The sequence below is a fragment of the Oncorhynchus keta genome, chromosome 28 (genome assembly GCF_023373465.1).
Source record: "Oncorhynchus keta strain PuntledgeMale-10-30-2019 chromosome 28, Oket_V2, whole genome shotgun sequence".
Taxonomy (NCBI): Eukaryota; Metazoa; Chordata; class Actinopteri; order Salmoniformes; family Salmonidae; genus Oncorhynchus; species Oncorhynchus keta.
Genome location: NC_068448.1, coordinates 33,605,452 through 33,622,768, shown reverse-complemented (window position 1 = coordinate 33,622,768; position 17,317 = coordinate 33,605,452). Strand labels below are relative to the sequence as shown.

General features: G+C 42.8%; 1 protein-coding gene across 2 annotated transcripts; it reads right to left on the bottom strand.

Annotated features, from left to right (window-relative positions):
* Window positions 1-489: 489 nt before the first annotated feature.
* LOC118361073 (PPARGC1 and ESRR induced regulator, muscle 1) lies at window positions 490-16,730 on the bottom strand. Of its 2 annotated transcripts, none has more exons than XM_035740815.1 (4): window positions 16,632-16,730; window positions 8,899-9,431; window positions 7,371-7,487; window positions 490-1,601 (listed from the first exon to the last, which is right to left on the bottom strand). In XM_035740815.1, the coding sequence occupies exons 1-4, from the start codon at window positions 16,646-16,648 to the stop codon at window positions 1,516-1,518; spliced, it is 753 nt and encodes a 250-aa protein (XP_035596708.1). In that variant the 5' UTR covers window positions 16,649-16,730; the 3' UTR covers window positions 490-1,515. The 2 variants fall into 2 exon arrangements, with proteins under 2 accessions (XP_035596708.1, XP_035596706.1); XM_035740813.2 differs by lacking the exon at window positions 16,632-16,730 and adding an exon at window positions 13,528-16,623 and having other exon boundaries at window positions 8,899-12,972.
* Window positions 16,731-17,317: the final 587 nt, after the last annotated feature.

Genomic DNA, 17,317 nt, shown 5'->3' with positions numbered 1-17,317 from the left:
AACTTCAAATCGAATATCAAATGTACTGAGAGGAATGCAGTACAGTCATTTGAAGAAATGTGTATTATTCAGTCAAAACAAACACATTTTACTAGTCAGTCAACTGTTTTTAATTTTGAAAAAAATATAGAACTTTGGTGAAATGAGCACATGCCAGTAGACTGGTGTTATTTCACCCCGGATCAGAATCTGTGATGCTCCTCTCGTTCTCTCTCATGGCACAACCTCGCTCTCTGCTGGTGTAAGACAGTCATCTCTACAATTATATTGGAACCCCATGTCTATGGAGTGCCTGTCTGATGCAAATGGCCCAGTGGGAGTTAAATGTGATGTTATGTGTGTTGTTCAGGATTGCACATTTTAAGAGCAAAAAACTACTTTATAGTGTTTTATAATCTGGCAGTATTGACAGTATTGTGGAGGTAATTTATACACGGTACAATAGCGCCCTCTAGTGTATAAAATCTGACAGAACACAGGAAACCGCTGTCAACTCTGAAATGCCATATATTTGAAACGTAATACATCCACAGTTCACAGAACAAACCATACAATGACAGAAAGTCATCTAATAGAGGCCATCAAATAAAACAGCCGTAATTATGTATAAACAAAAAACAATGCCACGTGTTTGTAGTCCCCTAAATAAATCTGGTTACTGGCTCAGAGCTCTAACCGTTAGGCTACCTGTCACCCCATATAACACACCGTTGTTTTGTATTGGGGTATGCGATGATTTCACATAGTAAAATACTTTGACGTTGATTGAATAATCAAACATAGCTATATTTTTTATATCCATTCTGTACCTTTACTTTACCTTTACTAATATTTGTCATTCAATTCCAAAACATACACACTATATTCATGTCCTCATCCTAACACATTGACAGTGTATATCTCTTAGAGCACTTTCCACTGGCATCTTATGTCTCTTCTCTACATTTTGTTACCTTCATTATGAAATCTCAATATATCTGTCTCTTTTAGTACGCTCATAAATATCATACATCTCTTACCCAAGGATGTTGTCATCTAAACCCTTGTTATAGGTTATATTTATCCAAATGACATTAACGGACCTCAAACACACTCTTAAAAAATGGCATACAGGAATATTATCATACACACTATCTTGACCATTTCAGTGGATTGAACATGTTTTTTTATTGCTAACTTGCTAAGTTATAGTGCAAACATTTCAGGCACAGCAAAACATAGCTTTAGCCCTCTATTTAAAAAAAAATCGATATTTTTACAAGAGGAAACCACAGATTTCACTTGCAGTCAAAGGATGGTCCATGCTAAACGGTATCCTTGGGTCGTCCCTACCCCATTGAAGTAGAAATGTCAAATGGTTAATGGGTTAGGGTACGACGTCCCAAGGAACCCTGATAGGACTGAACGTCAAAGTACCCAAGATGAATTCAGTTTCCATGGGAGTAAGAGGTCAACTTAGGAAGGGCGTAGCTGTGCATGGTGACTGTCCCTGTATCAGATGGAGGGTGTTTGATGTTATGGCTTCTCTCCAGATGCCTCTTCCCTGCCTCTTCTCCGCAGGTATCGGATGGCAGACAGCGCACTTATGTTGGCCAGGAGAACTGTGCAATGTTCCGTGGGAAACAAATATCACATGAGCCAATAGCATGACTGCATCATTCTTGACTAACTAATGACATTTTCTTCTTATTGAATTGAATGTTTGAGACATGTTGTATAATAATGTAATCATATAATATAATAATAATAATCATATAATATATATATATAAACTCATAAGAACAAATAGATTGGGGGGAAAAGGCATTAGATCTAGTATAATACTAGACTACAATATAACAATATTCTTCAAAATATAACATTGGCTTTAAAGGTCAACTGCCCCTTAAAACCAACTTCTCTTGTTTAAAACGGCATGTGTTATCAAAATGAGTAAGAATAGTTCATTTAAACCTTTATTTAACTAGGCAAGTCAGTTACGAATAAATTCTTATTTGCAATGACGGCCTACCAGAAGGCAAAAGGCCTCCTACTGGAGCAGGGATAAAAAATATACAAAAAGAGGACAAAACACACATCATGACAAGAGAGACAACACTACATAAAGAGAGAAACCTAAGACAACAACATAGCAGGGCAGCAACACATGAAACACAGCATGGTAGCAACACAGCATGACAACAACATGGTAGCAAAACAACATGGCAGCAGAACAACATGGTAGCAGCAAAAAACATGGTACAAACATTATTGGGCACAGTCAACAGCACAAAGGGCAAGAGGGTAGGGACAACAATATATCACGCAAAGCAGCCACAACCGTCAGTAAGAGTGTCCATGGTTGAGTCTTTGAATGAAGAGATCGAGATAAAATGTTCCAGTTTGAGTGTTTTTTGCAGCTCGTTCCAGTCGCTTGCTGCAGCGAACTGAAAAGAGGAGCGACCCAGGGATGTGTGTGCTTTGGGGACCTTTAAGAGAATGTGACTGGCAGAGCGGGTGTTGTATGTGGAGGATGAGGGCTGCAGTAGGTATCTCAGGCTCTCCAGAGGGTAGTGCGGTCTGCACAACGCATCACCGGGGGCAAACTACCTGCCCTACAGGACACCTACAGCACCCGATGTCACAGGAAGGCCAAAAAGACCACAACCACCCGAGCACCTGCTTGTTCACACCGCTACCATCCAGAAGGCGAGGTCAGTACAGATGCATCAAAGCTGGGACCGAGAGACTGAAAAACAGCTTCTATCTCAAGGCCATCAGACTATTAAACAGCCATCACTAACATAGAGAGGTAGCTGCCAACATACAGACTCAAATCTCTGGCCACTTAAATAAATGAACTTAATAAAGGTATCAATAGTCACTTTAAATAACGGCACTTTAATAATGCTTACATATCCTACATTACTCATCTCATATGTATATACCGTATTCTATACCATCTATTGCATCTTGCCTATGCCACACCTCTCATATATTTATATGTACATATTCCTATTCCTCTCTTTACATTTGTGTGCATAAGGTAGTTATGAATTTGTCCGATTATTTGTTAGATATTACCGCTTAGTTGGAACTAGAAGCACAAGCATTTCGCTACACTCACATTAACATCTGCTGACCATGTGTATGTGACCAATAACATTTGATTTGATTTTGATTTGAGATAGGGGGAGTGAGACCTAAGAGGGTTTATTAAATAAACATCAACCAGTGGATCTTGCGATGGGTACAGAGATGACGAGTTTACAGAGGAGTATAGAGTGCAGTGATGTGTCCTATAAGGAGCATTGGTGGCAAATCTGATGGCCGAATGGTAAAGAACATCTAGCCACTCGAGAGCACCCTTACCTGCCGATCTATAATTCATCCGTAATCTAGAATGGGTAGGATGGTCATCTGAATCAGGGTTCGTTTGGCAGCTGTGGTGAAAGAGGAGCTATTACGATAGAGGGAAATCAAGTCTACATTTAACTTTAGCCTGCAGCTTTGCTATGTGCTGAGAGAAGGACAGTGTAACGTCTAGCCATACCCCCCAAGTACTTGTATAAGGTAACTACCTCAAGCTCTAAACCCTCAGAGGTAGTAATCACACAGGTGGGGAGAGGGGCATTCTTCTTACCAAACCATATGACCTTTGTTTTGGAGGTGTTCAAATCAAGGTTAAAGGCAGAGAAAGCTTGTTGGACACTAAGAAATCTTTGTTGTAGAGCGTTTAACACAAAATCCAGGGAGGGGCCAGCTAAGTATAAGACTGAATCTTCTGCATACAAATAAATTGAGAGAGCTTCCTAATTCTTGATCTATGTTGTTGATGTAAATTGAGAAGAGCGTGGGGCCTAGGAACGAGCCTTGGGGTACGCCCTTGGTGACAGACAGTGGCTGAGACAGCAGATGTTCTGACTTTATACACTGCACTCTTTAAGAGAGGTAGTTAGCAAACCAGGCCAAAGACCCCTCAGAGACACCAACACTCCTTAGCTGGCCCACAAGAATGGAATGTTCTACCGTATCAAAAGCTTTGGCAAAGTAAATAAAAATAGCAGCACAACATTGCTTAGGTGGCAGTGACACATCAATAACCTGAGTGGAAACCAGATTGCATACCAGAGAGAATACCGTAGACCTCAAGATAGCCAGTCAGTTGATTATTGACAAGTTTTTCCAAAACTTTTGATAAACAGGGCAAAAATAGAAATAGGTCTATAACAGTTAGGATATAACAGCTTGATCTCCCCCTTTAAATAAAGTACACACCGTGGCTGCCTTCCAAGCAATGGGAACCTCCCCAGAGAGGAGAGACAGGTTAAAACCGTTGGAGATAGGCTTGGAGATGATAGGGGCAGCAACCTTAAAAAAGAAAGGATCGAAACCATCTGATCCAGATGTTTTTTTGGGGTCAAGTTTCAGGAGCTTCTTTAGCGCCACGGACTCAGTGACTGCCTGCAGTGAGAAACTTTATCGTGGGGCAGGGGAAACAGAGGGAGGAGCATCGGCGAGAGTTGCATTAGAAGGGATGGAAAATGAGGAATCCTGACTTAATGAAGTGGTGATTAAAGAGCTCAGCCATGTGCTCCTCGTCAGTAACAACCACATCATCAACATTAAGGGACATGGGCAGCTGTGAGGAGGAGGGTTTATTCTTTAGGTCTTTATCCATTTTTCATAACTTCTGGGGTTAGACCCACAGAGAGAGAACTGTTCCTTGAAAGAACTAACTTTGGCCTTCCGGATAGCCCGAGTGCACTTATTTCTCATTTGCTTGAACGAGAGCTAGTCAGCCTGAGTATGCGTGTGCCGAGCGATTTTCCTAATGGATTTCTTGAGCTGGAGTACCTCTGCCAGACGACGGTCGAACCAGGGGCTGAACTGGTTTTTAATTCTCATTTTCTTTATGGCTCGTATTTGTTAACAATACCACTGAAAATATATAAAAAAGAAGGTACAAGCATCTTCGACAAGAGGGGGATCGAGCTGATTCTATACCAATTTACAGAGACCAGATCATGGAGAAAGGCTTGCTCATGAAAGTTTTTTAGCAAGCGTCTATGACATGTCAGGACAGGTCGTTTCACTGAGCAGCCGTTACGAACACAGGCTGTAAAACAGTGATCACCAAGGTCATTATACAGAAAACACCAGACTGATACCGGTCAGGATTATTTGTGAGAATAACATCAAGGATAGTAGCCTTTTCTGGGTGTTTGGAGTCTTTCCTTGTGGCATTTGTAATAATCTGAGAAAGATTTAGGGAGACCCATTGCTTTAGGACTTGGTCAGGTGGTTTAAGTATGTCCAAGTTTAGGTCACCCAGCAGGACAAATTCAGACTTAGTGACGAGAGAGAGAGGAGAGAGTTTAGGGCATTTAGGGTACAGGCCGGCCTGGTGGTGATGGTGGCCAATAACTAATCTGCTAGCTGTGCCACTCGAGATTCTGGGTTAGAGTCCAGGCTCTGTTGCAGCCGGCCACGACCGGGAGGCCCATGGGGCGGTGCACAATTGGCCCAGCGTCGTCCGGGTTAGGGAGGGTTTTGCCGGCAGGGATATCCTTGTCTCATCGCGCACTAGCGACTCCTGTGGCGGGCCGGGCGCAGTGCACGCTGACACGGTCGCCCCGGTGTACTGCGTTTCCTCTGACACATTACATTGGTGCACCTGGCTTCCGGGTTCTATCTATTTTTCCATGGGGAAGATTTTTTTGTTGTTGCAATTTTATAATATATCTTGCAATTCTACTCATTTTGCCATGTGAATTGTGGCAGTTTTAAAGCCAATTTCCTGCAACTATACACACTTTGCCATGGCTTATGCCATGTTAATGATATCTGTGAGAGTGACTAAAGAAATTCGCCTAGCAGGCCAATGCCTGGATCCGGCCCTGCCCAACTGCAACTTGTCAACATTCCAAAACCTATTCTTGAGCATCTCGTGTCCCCTCGTGTAACATGATTCACTATGAAATACTGACCATGTTTACATGTGCACAGTTTTCCAGATAATAGGTCATATCCTGTTCAAGGTCTTATTCGGGATAAGCCGTTTACATGCGCCTTTGATATCCTGCTCATGAGTATCCCTGTAACCATGAATAAACAGAGTGTTCCTCATTTAAGTTCATATGGGTTAAATAGAATGGTAACTGAAATCTGGACACTGACTGTAGGCCTAAAACCTCTCACATGTAGCATAACATAATATTATCTCCTGCAGAATTATGCATTTCTTGCAGTAAAATTCTACAACAAATGTTAACTTTGTCTGAACGAACAGCAGTGGCATCTCTTGAGAAAATGTAAATCAACGTGTAATCAGCTATCTTTGACACTGCTATGCCATCAGTCCACAGGAGGTTGGTGGCACATTAATTGGGGAGAACGCTCAAGGTAATGACTGGAGTGGAAATCAGTGGAATGGTATCATATACATCAAAATCAAGATGTTTATCGGTCTTTCTGTGACCACCGATGACTTCAGATGTCTTTGCAATTGGTAGAAACTGTTGGAAACAAACACGGTTTTCAGACCCCTTGACTTTTTCCAAATTTTTGTTACGTTACAGCCTTATTCTTAAATTGATTAAATTGTTTTTTTCAATCTACACACAATAAATACCCCATCATGACGAAAAGGCACCTAAAACTTCCAGATCATGACAAACAAGATTCTCTGGGCTGATGAAACCAAGATTGAGCTCTTTGGCCTGATTACCAAGCGTCACGTCTGGAGGAAACCTGGCACCATCCCTACGGTGAAGCATGTTGATGGCAGCATCATGCAGTGAGGATGTTTTTCAGCGGCAGGGACTGGGAGACTTCAACAAAGTAGTGGGTAAAGGGTCTGAATACTTATGTAAATGTGACATTTCAGTTGATTTTTAATACATTTTCCAAAATAAAATAAAAAAAAACATTTTTGCTTCGTCATGATGGGGTATTGTGTGTAGATTGAAAAAAACAATCTAATCAATTTAAGAATAAGGCTGTAACGTAACAAAAATTTGGAAAAAGTCAAGGGGTCTGAAAACCATGTTTGTTTCCAACAGTTTTTACCAATTGCAAAGACATCTGAAGTCATCGGTGGTCACAGAAAGACCGATAAACATCTTGATTTTGTGTTTAGCTGAGATCTTCTATGTATAAAGCGACACGGCAGGGAATAAATAAATACATCATCTAACGAAGCACATAGCTGCTCTATGAGTGGTCTGAGCAAATCATTAAATAACAAGCATTTTCAAGTGTAACTTTAGTAACAATGGTTTTGGGAAACATCTCGGAGATTTAACCATGCTCAGACAAAGGTTCTAACGATGGACTTAGCCTTAAGGTGCTATTGGGAAACCAGGCCAAGGTCTATAGAATGTACATACCAGCCTTCCAGGCATCTCCAGCTTGTGGGTTAGCGGACTTCAACACCCAGGAGGCGAATGCGATGCAGACTAAACACATGTCTGACTGTCTGAGAGGTACAAGGGAGGCATCTAATCCTAGAAAGGACACAGTATGTGGCTGTTTAAATAGTCAAACAAAATGTATCACATTCAAGATTGAACATTCTCTACTGTTCCGTACTGTGCTGGCTTGGATATTTTCTTTTCACACCGTCCTCTCCAGCACGTTTCCATCAACTATCGTGGATGTGTAATGAGGCCAGCGCAGTACAAGTTGGCTTGGCTCAGTAGATTGAAAAATATATTTGACTTATACAAGTATAATAGAATAGATGGAAAATACCTATGCAATGGTAAAGATGACACACAGGTGAAACTGTTTGTGTGAGTACTTTGGAGTACTTTGTGTGCTCTTTGGCCACAAAACTAAAATATAAGATCAGTGGGGACGTGGCATTGCTCAGCTGTCTTGGGAGTACAATGGTCCCCATGGAGCACAGAGGAAACGGGCATACTGTGGTAATACACGTTCACACAGGGAATATGTCCAGGAGGAAATCATTGATCTCAAATCCCATACCTGCTGCAGACAGACTAGGCCTCATTACATTAGGCAGGAAATGTCCTGTTCTTTCACACTGTGCCCTGATCAGGTTCTAGCCATAGCGATACCTGGACTAATTACAAACAATCTAAAGTGTGACACTGGGACAGCTCTGTGGCAAACAGGTATTTCTGTGCACCTTAAAGGGATGTTCTACTAAAGAAAAATGTCCACTTTGGCTGTTGTTGACTCCAAGACAGTTTTTGGATATGTGTTTTGCTAACTTCTCTTTAAGGAAAATCTATGGGTGAATCATTGTTGATCACCATGTTAAACACATTGTGCTATGTGTGTATATTGTGCTATTGTGTATATGTGCGGTCAAGGTCACTGTTCTGTCTTAGAGCTGCTTACTGGATGGAATGGTGCTCCTTTGGCCACCATGGTGGGCCTATTTATACTTATCATTTGACGGCAAACATGTGAATAACGCTTGGCACTAGGCAACTTGAGAGGATACGGACAGTGATTGAAGAAGAGTTATCACGCGCAACCATTCCTCTGGCACTTGGCTTAGCACTACTACGTGCGTCTAGTCAATGTTCCTTGACAGCTGGATTGAGGGAGCACGTTAAGATCACAACAGTTAGTAATCGATTATGACTAAGGTCTTTATCTAACACGTGATTGTCATCAACTATTAGATTGCACTACCTCTTGCCAGCTTGCAAAATTTGGCATGGTAAATTACTTGTCTGGTTGATGAGACGTCAGGTAACCAGATTACAACCAGCTAAAAAAAAACATCCTTTTACAACCAGTATACAACTTGGCCATGATGTCAAGAAATGTATCAGTTTTCCCAGCTGGGTTAGATACATAAAAAAAAGTAAAATACTTGAAGACTCCAAGTGCTGAATGTGCATAGTAATGTGTATGTGATAATAGAGAAAATGGCCTTACTGGGATTAGCAACAGCCATCTGCAGATCCGGATATCTCCTCTTCTGTTCGGCCAGCTGTCTGAAGATCCTGCCTTCTAGGTTGTACAGCAGTTGATCAGGAAAAGGCTGGTCTTGGATGCCCAGCGTGTGGATGGGTCTAATGCTTCTGCAGAATGAACTCTTGATCTCATCCACAGGAACCAGCGACCAGGAGTCAGATCTCTGACTTTGGCTGGTGGAGCCAGTGAGGCGGACCTTCCGTAGGGAGAAATTGTTTTTCCAGAAGAAGTTCTCACTTAGACCCTCGTCTGTGAAAAAGTCCTCATATATGTCCGGAGCCACTATTACACCTTGGGTCTCATTTGGCTTATGGTTCAACCGCGTGATCACCCGGATCGGACTTCTGACTTGGTTATCTTCCTCATCCGAGTCTGCAGACGAGTCACTGGAGAATAAATGATCGTAGGCCTCCGGGAACTGAAGATTCTTGTTGGCCGAATGTCCGCAGGAAAAGATGGGCAACTGCTCATCCTTGTTGTGGATTGATGCCTCCCTGACAGGGTAGAAGAAGCTTCCTGCATCAAACTCGGAGTAGAAATGCTCATAATCAGGGACTGAATCACTGTTGACATAGTAGGCGGTCATGTTGTTTGTTTCCGATGGACTGGCCTCCGATTTATTTCCTCCAAAGACGTACTGGATGATCTCAGAGAAAGAGATCTGATTGCTTTCTGTTGACACATCCTCTGAAAAAGATGCTGAAGGTAAAGAATTCATGCTACTGTGCTGCCTCACTAAATGTCCATCACTGCAGGACTCCATTTCTGATTCTCTTTCCTCTGATATAACAGCTGGTAAGGCCTGACCTTTCAACACCTGGCAAAGTGGTTCAACTTCCAGAGCTAGTAGGTTCTGCACACTGACGTTTTTGCTAATTTTTCTTACGTACTGTGGGGCACTGCCTGAAAAGATTGGACGGGGGATGTAACTTGCGGAACTTAGCATTGCAACATTTTCTGGGTATATACCAGCCCCAACGCTAACTGAGTCTGGCTCGCTTTCCCATAAGATACCAATAGAGTTGGATGATTCATTTCTCGTGATTGGATCAGTGCTTGGATTATCAGCATTTTTTTTTTGTGAGAATTTTTTGTCAAAATCAGAAATGGTGGAAATGTCGCCACTGGAGCGGTGAGGTTTGGAGTCGTCCAAGTGAGTGAAGTAGCCTGAGTCTGCGGCATCAGAGCTGTCGGCTGCCTCAGCCTCTGGTGGCTGGGGGAGAACACTGGACTGGTGGGCATTGCTGACCATACGTAGTCGCAAAATGTCATTAATGGTCAGCTTCTCCATCTCATTCCAAAAAGTGGAGATGGCATACACAGGACGTGTTTCGTCGGGTGCTTTTTCAATCCCCTCGCACTCTGCTGTTTTGGCTGTGCTAACAGTGTCCTCTGTTTTGACCTCTATCTCAACTTTGAGTTCTGGAGTATCTCGAGACGTATCCTGACTGTCATGTTCAGACATTTCCCTTGTTGCTTTGCCTACAGAAAGTTCTGCTTCTTGACCATTGAATCTGGTTTGAATATCAGGTGTATCAGAGGTTTCAAATAACGTCATTGGCAAGTCTATGTCAGTGTTACGTTTATCTGGCAGTGCTGTCATATATGTTTTGTTAGACTGAAACCCAACAATTTGGTTACTTTCCATTTGTAATTCAGGGGAATTCGAAAGTGAAATATTTGATTGAGTTAATGGGACATTCTCTGGAGTACACGAATCAGGGTCTTTTTCAGTGACATTATAACTTATATAAGTTTTATTTATTTCATCTGCCTGATTAGAGTTCATAGCACTCTTTGGAATAACAGAGTAACAAGAGACAGTAAAAAGAGGTATTGCTAATACAGGATTAACTGTCTGGTTTCCATATGTTGTTTGACTGATTACGTCATCTGATTTTGAACAGCAGGGCTCATTGAAACTATTGATTTGGCCAAACAATGGTGTCTTGGTAGGTTTTAGTGTTGTGTTAGTGCTGACCACTTCTGATGGCATACTCTTATCAAGAGTTGGGATGAGTACATGTTTAAATTCTTGGTGCATCTTGAGGACTATGTTTTCATGAGCAGGCAGTTGCAATGTGTTTGAAACAACACCACTGCTGCCTTTAGAGATGAGTAAGTTGTTCTTTCTGTGTGCGGTGTTATGTTCTGTTGATTCTGGTGTATTGAGAATCTCAGATGAGGCGTCCCTGTTTTGAGTCTTTCCATTCACTTCGTGCAGTTGCAGAGGCCCAGACTCCCTTTGATATTTTGTGATGTTATCTGGGCCAAACTTTGCTTCCTCTGTGACTGGAGATGACTCACTAGAAGCACAGGTGGACATCGAGACTGGCAATCCAGGACATTCTTTAGATTCTGTTGATGGCTGTAATTGTAATGCGCTGCTTGGCTGTAAATTTGCTGCCACATTATCGTCATAATTAGGTGTTGACAAACCGCTGTCAACATCTCGACCTGGTGGGGATGTTGATCTATCAGTGCATTCACTGTTTACAGGTAAGCTAGATTTGGCTTGTTTGCAGTTCGCCTCCATACCAAGAGGCTCAGCTTTTACTGGCCTCAACTCATTCTTCTCAGTTAGTGTTTGACTTTGACGGTCTCTTAGAAGGGGAGTTGGTAAATTGAGGCTCACTTCGTCATGCTCCACTGCAGTCGGGCCAGGTGTCACATTGTTTCTGGCTCTCCCTTGGAGTATTTCTGAGTGTGTAGGTGGACAATGAAAACTCTGAGTTTGGTGAGCTGAGGATTTGATATGCTCACAGCCGGCCTCATTCATGCAAACTGCAGTGTAATCTCTTGATAGTCTTACGTGAGCATCCATTTCTATTCCCCATGCACATCTCTCCGCCTCAGAGTCACTATGATTGGCAAAGAATTGCCTCTTGTACCCTTGGCCAGTGTCCACAATACTGACCGTTTTTTTTCTCCTTCTCTTCTTTTTAATGGTGAATGTTGGAGACTGATCTGGGCTCCTTACGCTCTGCTGTTCTGGGTCTTTCTTTGGTGATGTGACAGCAAGGCCTTCTGTTGATTTATTGTGTGGCATCACTTCAAGGTTTGTAGATGAATTCCTATCAGGGTTAAGGCATGAATCAGAGGTTTTCTTAAGAAGTGGTTTATCTAACATGATATCCCCATTACTCTCATCACCCACACTTTTGCATACAGTTAATTCTGAGTTCAGCACTTTCCCAGAGGCAGGTGTCTTTAATGAGTCGGCTGTCATTTCCAATATTGCTTTGAGTAAGTCACAGGATTGACCCTCCCTTTTCAGTCTCCCTGCTTCATTTGCTGGCAACAACATCCAATCCTTCTCTCTGATGGCCAACTCTACATTGGGATTGGTGGATTTGTCTGTCTTGCCCTCAGAGGCATCATTGACTAGGAGCTCAGGAGCCACCTTGGAGTCAGGCCTATCTGTTGTGTTGGCATTGTCTAGCTCTGTGGTTTCCATGCCAGTTGCTGCCTCACTGCTGGCAGACAGTGAGTTGACATCTGGGTTGTTTATTGGCAAAGCGTCGTCATTGGCTCGTGGCCCATCACCACACACCTCCCCCTGCCCCACCTTGCTGCTTTTCCCCACTGTTGCTTGGCTGTGCTCAATAAACTGTTCAGCCTCTGGGAGACTTTTAAGCCTCTCAAAGAACCTATTGATAGACTCCAGGTGCACATCCTCATCCTCGCTGCACGACAAGACATTCTCCAAGCTACTGACACTGTACTTGTTGAGGTAATGCTCCACGGGAGAACCCTCGGAATCCCGGGGGCCGTCCATGGGGCAGACAGCCTCCCAAGCATCTGACTTGAGGTCAACTCGCAGACCCTTGTCTAAGAAAGTGGACCCTCCCGCATCCTCAACGTCACTCAAGCTGTAGTCACTAATGCTAGAGTCCAATCCAGCCAGCGCGGGGGGGTGGAGGTCACACTCCTCGCACTCCTGGAAGAAGGAGTCCCAGTCACCCTCGGAGACGTGCACACTGTGTTCATAGTCATCCATTGTGAGGAAGGGTTACAAAACAGTTTCACCACTACCTGTGAAATAAATCAACACTGTGCTTTAAATGTCACTGCAAACATGGTGCGACACCTGAGAAGATAAAGATACTCGTGTCTCAAACTAGTTCAACAAAAAAGTGGGGATTCTTAACAGTTCTACTGCAACGAATGACAGATAACGTCAACTCTTGAAAATCTTTGTTTGCTATCAGTTTAGGCTACATGGTGTCTCAACCAAGAATTGGCTACGTTTGCCAAGTGCATTGCGAAGACTTGTTTGAGGAGAGCAACTAAGACTTGCCTTGCAAAAAGCATTCATAGATAATGTCTGCTAATGCATGATGATATGCTTTGTGTGGGCTATGAGCCACCATTTCATGTGCAATTTCTTCTGTCTAGGTGGGGAGATTTAATCATTAACTAAAATAAAAAGATAGTTGTCATGAAATTCATGTACGTCACATATTCACTAACTCCAACAGTACTTGAAATGACCTTAACATTGAAATTACCCTAACTATATTAAAGAACTCCCCCCACACATCTGTATCAGAAAGTGTATAGTCCATGTGTGCAGCCATAAGGTCCTACCTGTTAAGCCTCCTGCTGTTGTGCCACTCCTATATAGAGTGTTATGCTCCGGTGTCCCAGCAGTGGCATGCTGTTTCTCTACGTGTCCTCTGGTCAGCCGTCCATATGTTGTGAGAGTGCAATGTGTCAGGCCCTATGATCCGTTATAAATAGAGAGGTGCTTCGGTGCCTCTCATCACGTAATACACGCAATGCTCCAGTCTGGCGCTCGCCATCATTCCCAACAGAGGTATAACGTTTCAGCACCGTAAATAGATGCCACACTCACAAAGTGATCACAAGATCTTGAATGTCCATGTGATGTCACACCTTCTTCATGCCAGTTGGACAGCAAGTGGTCTTTCGTATAAGTTTATATTTTTGGGGGTTCCTTGCTTCCTTGTAGTAGTGAATTAGACAGATTCATTCCAACATTGGTTGTACGGAACAGCCAGGGCATAACACAACTGTAACTGGTGTTTCTGCAGTAAAGTCTTGCGAGGCAGCTAATGCTCCTGACAATGGCCACACTCCCGCGGAAGAGGGTCATTTGTGGCAGTCAGTCAGCTGATACATCGCTGGTATGATGTCACTGGGTGACAGAGGATCTGAATCTTCCCCTTAGACACACTGGACACTGTGGACAGTCAGAGTGAATGCCAGAAGAGGTTGGAGTGCTGGAGCGTCCATGGAAAAAAATGGATGCCAGTTTATGTGAGAGTCGTCTGACACAGGCCATCTTGTAGCCAGAATCTAGCTATCTGATCCCTCCATGCAGGGCCAGCTCTAGCCTTTTGGGGGCCCTAAGCGAGATTTGGTTAGGGAGCCTCCCCACCAAGAGGAGAAAAAAAAATGGTGTCCCCTCTTGACAGTGGAGAGAACAAAAATATTTTAAAGTACATTTCCTGCATTTCTACACATTTTGCCGTGGAGCATAGAGAAAATGTTGCAGTTTTATTGTAGGTTTTCTGCTGTTCTATATATTTTGCCATTAGGAGGTGACCGTTGGGTCCTAAGCAACTGCTTATGTAGTTTATGCCTGGAGCCGGCTCTGCCTCCATGTGGGAGACAGAATAATTCTACAATTATTTCATCTGGATACAAAAAGTGAGTGTGTGCAAAGTGTAATAATGTGCTAAATAAAAACTTTGCCATGTAACTTTTTGTATTATTTCAAGCATGGCAGTAGATTAGGATGTAGGAACAGCTGAACTCTACAATAAATCAGACAAGTCAAAGAAGTGATCCTGAGGGTGATATCGACCATCCATATCTTCACAACAATCTATGGTTCTTTCTTATTCTGTTATTTTACGCGACTTAATTTCTGCATATACATTGTTTAAACTGTGAGGACTGCCATTCAGATGCCCCAGGATTAAACGGAGGTGGGTTTAAGTCTTTGTTTACAGCTATCAGAAGGATTTCATGAGAACAATGGGATTATGGGGCCATCCCTGCTCTAAAAATGTTGACTTTATGACCTCATTATCAACACTTAACCTGGGCATAACAGACTGCTGATGTGTCTCGATTGCAATGGAATGGGATGACCAGGACATTGACTTTAGAAAAGGTTTAGATACAGAAAGCAAACAAGGCGCTTTCAAATTGTTCACCATATTGTCAGAAGAGTAGCCTACATTTGGAAACGCTTTCATCCACAGGGTTGGCTCACACAAACACCAGTTGGATTCCAGTCTTGGAGGAGAGACTGTTGTTAAGCATTCCGAATTTGCGTCTAAAAACATTCAGGATTTGCATCTACACTCCACATTCACAAACTCTATGACTATCCACGGCCACCACGGGCCATTATGCGCCCTGATTTTCACCACTAAGGCTAATTATGGGAAAACAGCCCACCTAATTAACAAACTGCAGGCTGGGCCGTGTGCCCAAAAAAGCCCTATCAATGCATCTGGTTTCATAAAGAGACAAACCAGGGCCTGTGTGTGACTACTGCACCTGGGGCAAGAGCAGTGGGCTGTTTTGACGTGGGTGGGATTCTGTTGCCATTGACAGGATTAGGCCCTCATGAAGTCAGTTTTGGGGATTAAGATCAGAATCTGTTTGGACTACTTAACAGTAGCTAAAGCCCGGTTGGTTTGTGCTAATTGTTTCACCGTGTCACCTCCGGCAATTCAGCATAGATTAAACAAAGCCTTGTAAACAGAGCCATTCAGAGGGCAGACATAGCGACATGATGTTGTTTATACAGAGAGGGTTTGTATGGATATGCCACACTGGCTTGCATGCCTTGGTTGGTGGCACCTCAAGTACCTCACAGGTGGCACAGTCAGTAACATTTTCTATTATGACCAAGAGGGGGGAGCACTGTATTCTGTCTGGAGCATACTATGACAGAACAGTTGACAAAAGAGGCTGTTTTAGAGGCTTGGTGGTTGTTTTGACAATTTGACGTTACAAATGCCTCACGGGGTGTTTGAGGGCTATGTTGTTAGGGGATTAAGTTTGTTCAAGTTGAGCTTGACAACACAGTGAGCAAGACAGCACAGTTCCATTTAAACCACTAGAGCAGTGGTTTTAGCTGCATGGCACAAGTAATAAGGTAAATGTAAAAATGTGTGGTTGGTAATTTCAATAAATATACCCATTCAATTCTTGAGGAAAATAATGGAAAAACTGCTTTTTGAGTGCAGCTCCTCCTGGTTTTCGTTGTCATTTGAGACTTTGTTAACAAGACACGTAGGCATAGGCTATGGCTTCAAGAAATATGTTTTGCTATCCTGTCAATCTCAGTGTCAATTAACATGCACAGATTGCGCCTTAACATGATAATTTAATTAGATGTACGGTTGAGTGCCTTTCTCTTCCTACTGTCTTGAACTCAACTCATGTCACTATATTTTTTAATATATAGGTAGCCTATCTAGCCTAGCCTAGCCTAGCCTAGCATACAGTCTTTTTGGATTTGTCATATTATCCTCTTGACACCCGAAGAAAAATAGTCTACACATAAACCCATCGACTGTTTTCAATTCTTCTCCTCTCATCTTGGTTGTAGCTTGATGTAGGCCTAAGATTAGCCCACAGTTTATCCTACCTCAGCGCGAGAGAGCGCCTTGCCAAAGGCACAGTTGGGACTGTGGGACAGTGATTACCGCATGCAGAAGATCATAGGATATGAAGGTGAGGTGCCAGTAGTGCGACCCCGCGTGTTGGATCAACCTGCAAACAATGGTCGTGTTCCCCTGCTCAGACATTGCATGCATCAACCGAAGGTTGAATGCCACGCCCTCATCTGTACCTCCAGGCACCAAATTGCTATAACATATGATGTGGTTAGCTAATACGTAAAATACCTATCCAGGCGTTGTAAGATCTGGCATGTGTCAGCAACGTCTGAGCAGAGTAATAGGTATCAGTGCACTCGGCATTTTGGAATGATCATGTCCTAATAACAGACGCCCTTTGACAAAAAGAATGGTTACTCAACTTAAGTTTCAAGGAGATCTGTGTTTGATTTACGATAGCCGAAATACCACTTATTTAAGGTACAGTTTAAGGACTCCTGAAATGAATAATTGTCTATACAAATAGTTGAATTAGTTTGGCACATAGACTTATCGTTTCACAGATCGTCGATATCAAATGGGCTGCGATTGCGAATAGGCTACACAAATTGGTTTTGCTGAATTGGCCATATAAAAGTTGGAACCTTATTTGATATTCAATTAACATAATGGATCCAATTTTGCCCTAGAGAATAACCGACAGGCTAGGCTACATCAATCTCAACCTATTCATTTTAGGCTACTATGTGGAATGGGCCTTGATAGGCCTACTA